This window comes from Juglans regia, chromosome 12 (assembly GCF_001411555.2).
Source record: "Juglans regia cultivar Chandler chromosome 12, Walnut 2.0, whole genome shotgun sequence".
NCBI classification, from domain to species: domain Eukaryota; kingdom Viridiplantae; phylum Streptophyta; class Magnoliopsida; order Fagales; family Juglandaceae; genus Juglans; species Juglans regia.
In genome coordinates, this window is record NC_049912.1 from 15,933,490 (window position 1) to 15,945,282 (window position 11,793).

Consider the following 11,793-nt stretch of genomic DNA (forward strand, 5'->3'; position numbering starts at 1 on the left):
TTTTTAATATTTGTAACGAAAAATATTATGGAATATTTTTATCGTTTTTTCATTTCAATTTTTAATCTTCTTTGATGTTATAATTTTCAACTTTAATACTAAATCACTGCATTTCAAATATATATAAATCAATAATATATATTTATATATTACAAAGTGTGTATATATAAATATATACAATTCAATTTTTTAGACTTGTTCACAAATTATGCACAATAAAAATCACATAATTTTTAAATTAAAGTCATTTAATTTAAATTTACAATGAACGTTCGAATGTTATTACTTAATGTTCGAACATTGGTGCAAACATTTTACGTTCAAACGTAAAATTAAAAACATTCGAACGGTTGCGCCAAAACATTTTACGTTCCAACGTAAACAGACATAACGTTCGAACGCATATTTCCCATACGTTCGAATGTAAAAAAATCTCATTCTATCTTTAGTGACGGTTTCCAAAAACTGTCACAGAAAATGCCTTTTAGTGACGGTCTAGGGACTGTCACAATTTCCCAACCGTCACTAAAAAGCAATTGTGTTGTAGTGAGAAGAGATGTTAATAAGGGTCCCGATATTTTTTTTTAATTAATGATTAAGAAGATGTTTTTTAATAATGTTGTAAATTTTAAAAAAAAATGTTTTAAGGATATAAAAAGAATCTATGAAAAAAAAAAAAAAAAGATGAGAATTTGGCCTTCTCGAAACCCATCATCGGGCTACGTACACCCTCACACAACTCTTAATAATATCGATCACTTCTTTTCGGCAAAGAGAAAACTGGGAAAAAAACAAAGGAAATTAATATATATAGTTACACGTAAATCGTTGTAACTTTTCTTGATTTTGCAACCCATATGTACATGATACATAATTCAGAACACCCAATACAGGAAAGTACTAACTCATGTGTCTTGGCCATGCATGCATATATGTAAGCCTAGTTTTTTGAAGTTGCAAAAACAAACCCATGAATGAACCAAATTAACTGTTTTCAGCTAAATAAGACGTTCATTCAGATTGCGTATGGACAGCTAGGCCTTAATTAAGTACCCTTGATAATTAAGGACATATATGGTTCATCCAAAAAGTCCTGAATCAAAAGACACCCCAGTGGAGGGCAGCCAGAGATGTCCAGCAATAAAACCAGCCACTGTGAAACTTTGCGCATCAGCCGACGTGAGGGAGGCATGATAACCTGGCCACTTTACCCTACCGGAAATGGAGGCTCCAGGCCCTTTGTTCTTGTATTCCCCATAATAGAGTTTTCCAAAGGCAGAAGATCCGGGCCACGGTGCCCATCCTGCTGGGTGGATTAAGCCATCCAGATACGACTGCATGATTACCGTCCGAGAATGCTTAAACCATGGTCTTCCAAGATACGTAGCAACCTTAGATTGCACAGGTTTTAGGTCGGATGCAGCTGCTATCTTACAATTGTGAATAGAAATGCCGGTATTTTCATCTGGGCTGTTCCGACCTTGCGCTGTAATAAAGTTGTCCTGACCAGGCAAAGGTTTCCTCACGTATATGTTGCAGTTTTGGAAAACTACTGCTGAGTTCCCGAATATGAAATCTATGGTTCCGTAAATATCGGTTTCTCTGTAGAACTGTCGTTTAGAATAGGTGTAGAGTGTGTCTTGGTAGCCGAGGATGGAGCATCGGAAGATTACGGACTTGTCGGATCCAATACGTAGGGCAACGGCTTGGTGCTTGGCTGGCCCCGCACTGTTCACAAATGTGATGTCTCTGGCAATGAACCCATCGCCCATGGCGGCTGATGATAACAAAGAGGCATGCATGCATTAATGTAATATCGATATCAGATATTTAAAAGAGGCTCCACCTCTTAAGTTACGATTTGGAAACGGTACAAATAAAGGACCCACATGCATTATTTTGAGTTGATCGATGCTATCTTCTTATGACGAACATGCATGGCTGCCATTATGTATGTATGTATGTATGTATGTATGTGATCTAGCTACTTCTCACACTCGTGTTGCTTTCATACTCTCAATTGCTATCTAAATGAAGTAGGGAACATTTTATATATGAGCTGGTTATGATTTTATTTATCAAAGGAGCGGCTGCCTATAAATTAGAGATTCCTGTGACCACCTAACATAACTACATTATTGGCCTACTTATATTAATACGAACATGATATATATAATATATATATATATATATATATCTACGTAGAAAATTCTGTTCCTATTAATTATTTTTTTCCCTTCGATCTGGACGGACTTTAAGATTGTCTTGAAAATATAAGACGTCATGTACTTAACAAGTCGAGATGATAATCTTAACCTATGCTAGCTGTAATGATCGTTGCATGCATGCCCTTGTTCACATTATATTATAATATGTATTTTCAGTAGTACTACTGCCCTATCGATCAAGTTTGGAAGAGATCGATCGATGACATATTAATTATAAGTAAAGAGTAAAAGAAACTGAAAAATAACAGTAATGATCGATAGAGAAAGAAATTTTTTTTTAACTTTTTTACAACTTTATTTTAAATGAAAGGAGTAATTTTATGATATAATTTATAAATTATGAGAGGGGTAGAAGTGAATTCCCATATATCTTTTACTTTATTTTCTTACACCGTGGTGATCAGTAGTTGTGATATTAATTAATGAATCGAATAGATTATAAAAAGGTTGTAAATATGTTCATAAAATGGTGATAAGATCGATCGATGGTGATTTCTTAAGACTTTTATTCTCGTGATCATGATCATGTGACGAGTACATTAAAGTCTTAATGTTATAGGTTAACACTAATGTAAGTAAAAGATACCATTATGACCTATATATAATAATGGGACAAAAACAACACCTCTAGCTAGATAGGAAACCTCTTTAAGAAGTAAAAGATCATTTAAGACTTAATGTTATATAAGTAATTTTCTTCTCTGCCGGCCATATATTTTAAGTCTGTAATTATATATCTATTCTTACAAAAAAAAAAAAAAAAACGAAAAATGCAAGTCTCGTACTGTTATTCATAGGCTTCGATCATGCATTAATCTACTCCTACTTTGAATAAGAGCATAACGAAAACAAAACAAAACAAAAACAGTGGTGGAAGTGAATCCGTACCAAAAGTAGCAGACCGGAAAGTTGTCCAGCCACCGTCGTTGCTCCGATCACCAACAATGACTGTTTGTCCCTTTCCATCCCCAACTAACATTAGGTTATTTTGGTCAGTGCGAATGTTAAGGTTTTCGTGATATGTCCCAGCTTTAACGTGAACTACAGTCCTACCATAACCACCAACAGCCAAGGAGGCCGCCAGCGCGAGTGCCTCCCCTATCGTCTCGTGAGTCCCGCTTCCGTCCTTAGCCACCACTGCACTTGCCTCTATCTCTCCTATAGAAGCTCGTAAAAGTCTCCGTTCTGCCGCCGACACCCACGACGGAAAACCATCCGACATCAACCTTCGATGGCCTCCAGTACTACTTATGCTTGATTTTTTAGCCTCGTGATAATTTTGGTTGCTAGACACGTAAAGGTTCAGGGAATTGCTGATGAAGTGGCTCAGATCTCTAACCGTGGCATCCATTACACCTTTGCCTATCTTAAATCTGTAATTCTCAAGGCTTTTGAGACAGGTCACCTGATTTGTAAGTGCAGCACTGAGCCATGTTTGGACGTCGTCCGTACTGCTTGGGCTGGGCTTTCTCTGGTGGTTGACAACATTCGCGAGCTGGTCCAGACTGTCATCGAGCAGCTCGAGGCAGTCGTTCATGCCACCATTTAAGAGGATATGGGAAGTTTCAAAAGAATGACTGAGGTTGTACGCCAGGGCTCGAGCCGAGTTAGCTTTGCCGATGCTAAACTGGACCGAGTGGTGGAAGAGATCTCCAAGCGTTTGAGGGGGAGCACTAATTAGCTTTGATGAAAGCATGGATTCGCAAGCTGCTCTGTAGGGGGTGCGCCTGCAACCTGAAAAGATATCTGCTCTTGGTGATGCTCCAGGGATTTTGGAGAAATGGGTTGGCAGGGAAGGTAGTACTGTTGGTAGAGATTCTACGGAACCAACAAGGAATAAAAATTCAGTGAATATTAAGAACACAGCTAGTGGAATTATTACTAATATATTCCCTCGCTGTGCATGGAAGACTGTCATTCTGTACTTGATCATGATCGATCGTGTGCGTGCGAGTGTGTGAGAGATCTGCAGAGAGATAGGAAGGGAGGGGAGTGGTAAGGCTATATATAAGGAAATAAATTTATATGTATGTCTGTTTATTGTTACACTCAACACATTGAGAATGTGAAAATCTGTCACATTAGGTTAGATAAAAAAAAACTATCGGTATTTTGACACTTTTTATAATTAGAGTAATATTATATATTAGAGTTTGCAAAACTCACACATTCCTTTTGAAAAAGAAAAATATTCTAGCCACAAAGATATTATATAAAAACAATCTCACAAATTGATATGTTCGTCAGATTGTAAAGTTATTTTTATTTTAAATTAATAAATCTAATATATCAGATGAAGTCACATGCATCAGTTTATAGGATTATTTTGTTTAATTCATTTGTGAATATAGCATTACTCTATAATGTGGGGTCTCACGAGAAGTTATATGCTACACACTAACGTCATGACATATAAGGAGCATGCTACTTGCCCAAATTGACAACTTTTCCCAAATCTCCAAATTTCTTATAATAAAGAGAGTCAGAGAAATCATTTTTCAATTAAGAAAATGCAAAATTTTGAGAATAAAGAAGTTTTAATTAATTAATTCGGTAAAGGGTCGTCATTTGGAGCCCAACGATCATTTTCCTATAAGAAAGCAACCTTACAAATTAATTTCGTTGGTCCATACCGCCCTTAGTTAATTTGAAGCACCCGGCCGCCTATGCTTAATTTTCCTGAAGTTGGAGAACCTAGCTAGCTAGCTACTTAATTTTACCCATATTAATTACCAAATGGAATAACATCCAACTCAAAAGTGATAGTGATAAATGAGAAAGAGAAGGTGGATGAAAAAGGTAAACGAGTAATGCTATAACACAAGTCCTCCACTACTACATTTGGAGGCCGTGGGGCACTCCATTGAGAAACAAACTAATTGGGATTTTGCTGTTGATAAAACACATTACAGAGTTTGGATTGGAGTAGTGGTTCGAGATAGATTGGGAGGACAAGGTGGTGGGTTCACTCAGATCACAAAAAGACTTGTTTCCAGACGCTCATTTGGCCTAATCATTAGCTGCTCTTAAAGTTGTTATATATTCTGTGTCAACTGTTGGGTTTAACTCATATAATTTAGCTGCTCTTAAAGTTGTTATATATTCTGTGTCAACTGTTGGGTTTAACTCATATAATTCTAGAAGGGGATGCACATGCAGCAGGTTGTGTTGGATCTTAATTAATGGTTCAAACCAGAAGTGGAACTCAGCTGGATGATTCTCAATCATGTCAAAGTTTTTTTGTTGAAGATGGAGCAGTGGTCAGTTCACTATGTCCCTAGGACTTTAATTAATACTGCGGCTCATGTATTAGCCAAATATGTACCAGGCCCGGTTTAGATACATAAAATCATATGATCATCTCATCATTACAATTCATTCAAATCCTCACAAAATATGAATAATTCACTCAACCCCATAACTGTATAATCAAACAAGGCCTTAAACTCTCTGAAAAGAGCATTATTTTGGAGGGTCTCCCTTCATGTATTCATCTATTGAGATTATAAGTCGAATAATATGGCTTATTCATTTCAAAAAAGTCTTCCACTACTACTAGTGGATCAACAAAACATGCATGGGTCTTGAGATTTTGAATGCTATTATTGCCGAGCTGGAGGGATATAAGCGCCACGCATCCATGCATCCTCTTTGTTGTTTTCTAAATTCGAGTAATTTCATTTTTTAATTAGATGAAAAAAGCTATTTTATTTTTTATTTTTTATTTTTAAATATATATATTTATTTTCTTTTAACAAAAGTACTTACCATTTTAATTATAAATAAGGGTATATATACACCACATTCGTATCCACCTTCATCCGACTATATTGTAAGATATGGCACATGTATTAGTAGTATTAGATAATAATAAAAAATTATCTAATAAAAAATAATTTAATAATAATAAATTTATCATATCTTATTTAATAAAATTAAAATACGATGATAATGTGATGCATAAAATTTAATTTTTGGTGACATATATATATCTCTCTGCGTATTTGACAATGCAAAGGCAATAACTGACGCATGCGTCGTGGATAACTCGAAAGTGACAATTAAGATGATAAGAAGTGGAAGCTTGGGAATTTGAATTGAAAGTCAAATCGCAAGGACCAAAATATATATATAGTAGATGATGACACTGTAAACTTTAATGTATCTATTACATGAATTTCTAGGCATTAACAACAAGGGAACTATAAGTGCCTAATGACAAAAGCAAAAGGAAACTTTAAAATAATATTGAATTACGAGTGAAAAAAATTATCCAAGGTAAATATAATATTAAATATTTACGTTAGAATCACACTCTCATTTTAGAATAATGATTAGATGAGAAATTATATTTACAGTCTTAAGTGTGGACTGCGTGTGCAGTTCTATTGATAAATGAAAGTAAAAGGAAGAAAAAACATCATTTTAAAAATGATGTTATTGTAATTTTAAATTTTTTTTAAACATAACTGTATAGACTTACATGAACAGTCTTTATTTTGAGATTGTATATAGACTAACTCACGATAAGAGTACTGCTTCTATTCATAACACGGCTAGATATAACTCCAAGATTGCACAAGCTCTCTTTTAAAAAAGTGAAAGTCAATATAAAAATTAAAATAAATTTTTAATTTTTCTCAAATGACTTGCACAGGATTTATACGCTTTTACCTTACAAAAATTATTTTTTTAATAAAAAGGAACTTCCTTTCAACTTTTCTTTTCAAGTTACAATCATGTGTTAATTAGCAACGACAAACTGTCCATTTTAATATTATTCTCCCGTGAATGGACAAGATTTTATTAAGGGATTATAAATTGATTAGAGAAGCCGTATAGGTTCGGTTCAAAATTTCGCCATAATTAAAATCGAAAAACATCTATAGCTAGCCATGGGGTCAACCAACGTGACGCGCGTTTTTTTTTTTATTAGAATTTTCTATCTAATGTAATATAAAATAATTGAAAACTATTTATTATTCATTATTTATAATTTAATTATGGAAAATACTTGTTTGCCTCTGATCAAATGTGCCCCTCCTATATTTTATTTATTTTTTTTAATGATTAATAAAATGATTACTATTAAATTTGTATTTTTTTTAAATGTTTAAAGATGTTTTTAAAATATATATCATTGAATTATGGTACATTTAAAATGCACATTTGGTGTGGACCGTGACATCGTCCTTTTTTTTATTATTAATAGACCTCACATAAAGAGATTGTGAGCGTAAGATAGTGGATAGAAATTTTCTTTACATTAATTGTGGTGCGACGTGAAGGAGGCCACACGCATTGCGCAATTTGACCATAAATGACTGATTGTCACATAATAATTTCATCATTGATCTCTCTCTCTATGTCGATATATGGGACCATGTAAAGAAGATTCCACTCATGGAACGTACGCCTTGAGCTCATTGAGCTCAGAGAGAGTTCTTTGTATCTAAATGTAACTTTTATACGAAATTTTAAGGGGGACATTTTGTACCCTATGTCAGGGTTTGGTCGTCCCGCCCGTTTGGCTCTCTTTGCATGGGCTAAATAGTTGACGATTCCTCTCCCATGTCGCTTCATGTAGCATATATTGCGGGGTTTGTATCCATCCACCTTCCTTCTTGAAGTGTGTGTCTCGCCTGTTACCTAGGTCAGTTCAACCAACGTGGGTGGCTATTTTAAAGCCCCTTCCTTTCCTATTTTGGGTCTGCTTGCCTTTACTCTCTTTTGGTGTCTTAGAAACCTTTCTCTTGTTCCCCTTCTTCTCCACTACCTTATCTCCTTCTTCCGTGTCTCTAAACAATCCCATTTTCTTGATCTAATGGCTGCTAAGAATATGTCTTGCACCACCACCCGAGGCATGAGGTCTGGTCATCCCACCGAATCCCTCCAAAACACTGGGGAACTAACCCATTACTGGTTCACGAATCCTCCCAACTTTTCGAGGGCTCCAACTAGAGGTTAGAGGTCACTTCTGCGATTTGACAATCGCTGAAGGCCACCTATGGACTCCAGACTTTGTCATCTTGAAGGTTCCTTGGGCCCAAGAGGGGGCCATGGATTTTGAAGGTTATGCCTCGAAAGTGGCGCTGTATCCTTGTATGTTTTCTAGCAGGTTGCAGCTCCCTCTCTGTCGGCCAGTACGTGAGCTACTGGACTTCCTTTGTCTAGGCCCTTGCGTAGCTTCAACCCAACACGTGGAGGATCTTGATGTGTTCTGCATCGTCTAGTGTAAGCCTTTGGAGGAGGTCAACCCCCAACACCTTGATCTCACCACCCAAGAGTTCCTCTTGACCCAAAATATTTTGAATCACAAAAGAAATACTTGCAATTTCTGCTCACATCCAAGGTAGGCAGTGACACGTTTCAAGCCATGATACAACCGAGTCAAAGACTGGAACTAGCGTTTCTTTTTCCTATTTGGCAAGGGGTGGAAGTTTCTAACAGGGCAAACTGTCCGACGGGAATATCCCGTGCAAGCCATATGGGGGGTTGTTCCTGAGGATAAAGACGTTAGGCCAAAGGCGGCCCTAGAGGAGGTGAGTCAATTGGAGACCGTTTGAGCTTGGGTCAAGGTACATTAATACTGTAAAAAATAAAATAAAATATAGCAAAGAGAAGCGAGATGGAGAGAGCGAGAATGAGGGAGAGACTTTTAGGGTTACATCTTTACTATCCTGAATTGTGTTTGAGTACATAACACACACACACACACACACATATATGTATCCCTATTTATAGGAGAATGAAGTTAAAGAAATAATAAAAATACAATAAATCAATGATATTAATTGATATTGATTGATTTACACAATAAAATAAGGGTAGTGCTACAGCCCCTGCTGGGGGCTCCCGCTGGGGCTGTAATATTATTTAATATATATTTTATTTAAATAATTTTTATATAGATTTTTTAATATTTTAAAATATTTTAAAAAAATAAAATAAAATAAAAATATTATTAAGAAAATATTTTTTTAATCCAAAAGTAAAAACTATATATTAAAAAATATTTTCTTAATCACGAAGTAAAATAAAAAATTATAAAAAAATATTTTTTTATAATTTTTTATTTTACTTCATGATTAAGAAAATATTTTTTAATAATATTATGATTTTTTTAAAAATATTTAAAATAGTCATATTACAGCCCCCGTTGGGGGCTCCCGTTGAGCTTAACATATACTTTTTTATGTGTAATTTTTTAATTTATTTTTTATATAGATTTTTTTTTACACTTATAAATATTTTTAAAAAATAAAATAAATTTAAAATATCATTAAAAAACACTTCCTTAGTCAGAAAGTAAAAAAAAAATCATTAAAAAATACTTTCTTAATCAGAAAGTAAAAAAAAAATCATTAAAAAACACTTCCTTAATCAGAAAGTAAAAAAAAAATCATTAAAAAACACTTCCTTAATCAGAAAGTAAAAAACAAATCATTAAAAAACACTTCCTTAATCAGAAAGTAAAAAAAAAAAACATTTCCTTAATCAAAAAGTAAAATACAAATCATTAAATATTAATTTTTATTCTACTTCGTAATTAAGAAAATATTTTTAAATAATATTATAATTTTTATTTTATTTTTTAAAATATTTAAAATTATTAAAAATATCTATATAAAAATAAATTTTAAAAAAATATATAAAAAAATGCTACAGGCCCAACGGGAGCCCCCAGCGGGGCATGTAGCATTTTCCATAAACTAAATATGGTAGAGAATAAGTCATATTACCATACATACTAGAATATTATAAATATATTCTAAGTATGATAATATTCTAACATCCCCTCAAATTTAGGATGAAAGGCTTTGAAATCTTGAATTTGAAGTTTGAGTGTAGTCTTCATATCCATTGATTAATCGCCGATGATATAGTGAAAATGGTGTTGGGGGCAAAATGACGTGCAACTAGAGCATCAAATCTAGAGCAGTGATCAACAATGGGTTGTATATGGTCATGGTCAACTATAGGACCAAAATTAGAAGGCCGAAACCCAATTAAAAGAGAAGATGACTCAAAGCTAATAACAATACTCCAGATGCATGGATGTGACGATATATGGGATCGGACTTTCATAGATTGGATTATTTGTACCATGCAAACTTAATTATGAAATTTGGTTTCAGAATATCGTGAAATTTTAATTATACTTGCAAGTGCACAAACCGTACCGAAATTTAGTTTAGCAAGAATGAGGTCGAACCTACATGGATTTGTAAAAACATAGGAAACCAATAAAATATAAACCAATTAAATTCTAATCTAATTCAAAAAGATGAGTTGTAAAATAAAATTAAGAAATTAACTACAAGTAAACAATGAATTAATCAAAGCAAGAAATAATTAATTTAATAAACAATCACAATAAAAAGAATTAAAATAAATTCTAAAGAGGCAAACTAATGTAGATAGGGAATAAACTATTAATGGAGAATTAACTAAGGTTTTGAACTTCACCTCATTAATTCATAATAATATATTTATGAGAATTGATTTTTTCTGATGTTATGAACCCACTAGGTAGAACTCACCCTTGAAAACTAGCTTACAAGGGAAGGGTGTCTAGGGGCTTATAAACCATCAACCAATCACATACTTAGTTGATGTGGGATTGTAACAACCACCACGCTCCGCAGCTGACGTCCACGGCGGTCCCGACGCTCACACAGGCTGGCTGTGTGCTAGGTCTTTTCCTAGCTCCGGCGAACACTGCCATGTCGGCATCACCCCCCGTGCCACACGATTGCAACCGTCGCAACATGGCTTTAGATGTGGGGTGGCTCTGATACCATTTGTTATGAACACACTAAGTATAACTCACCCTTGAAAACTAGCTTACAAGGGAAGGGTGCATAGGAGCTTATAAACCATCAACCGATCCCATACTTAGTCGATGTGGGATCATAACACCCGAACATCTATATGATAATCTAGAACTCAATCTTGTTATCATGGAAAATATCATTGTTGAAAATCTTTTTAAAGAAAATATCTAAAGTATGTTCTTGTTTGCTCAAATATTAAAATCAAACCATCACTTGTATCTATTAAAACAAATCACAAAAGATATATAAGATTTTATTTTTTAACAAAATTATAGATCAGACTCTAAATTGATTAAGATTATTCTAAATCATGAGAAAAACATGATTGAACTCATATCAAGAACTCTATTATATCTTTAAATTGATATGAAGCAAGAGTAATATATCCTTGAACACATAAATAACTGGGGAAAAAAATAAATCTCATAAATAATACTACTAATCATCATCAATGAGGTTTCATCCTCAATCTTAGTTGAAAACTTAGCTACACATGTTCATGAAAATAAACTTCAAAATATGAATGTAATAAACATTATCAAAATAATATTTAAAAGAAAATAAAGAAAAATAAAAATTACAATACTCTCAAAATATAAACATAGCTATAAGACTAGAGGTAGAACCCCAATTTTTCTCTCTCCATAGAAGCTCTACGGTGCGTCGGTGCTAGGTATTTCTCTTCATCATTCGGCGTGTAGAGTGAGAGTCCCTTATGTGTTGTTTCT

At 34.0% G+C, this 11,793-nt stretch overlaps 1 protein-coding gene across 1 annotated transcript; it reads right to left on the minus strand.

Moving 5' to 3' along the window:
- Window positions 1-784: 784 nt before the first annotated feature.
- Window positions 785-4,219, minus strand: LOC108993829 (probable pectinesterase/pectinesterase inhibitor 35). The gene is made up of 2 exons (XM_018968863.2): window positions 3,117-4,219; window positions 785-1,777 (listed from the first exon to the last, which is right to left on the minus strand). The coding sequence occupies exons 1-2, from the start codon at window positions 4,159-4,161 to the stop codon at window positions 1,080-1,082; spliced, it is 1,743 nt and encodes a 580-aa protein (XP_018824408.2). The 5' UTR covers window positions 4,162-4,219; the 3' UTR covers window positions 785-1,079.
- Window positions 4,220-11,793: the final 7,574 nt, after the last annotated feature.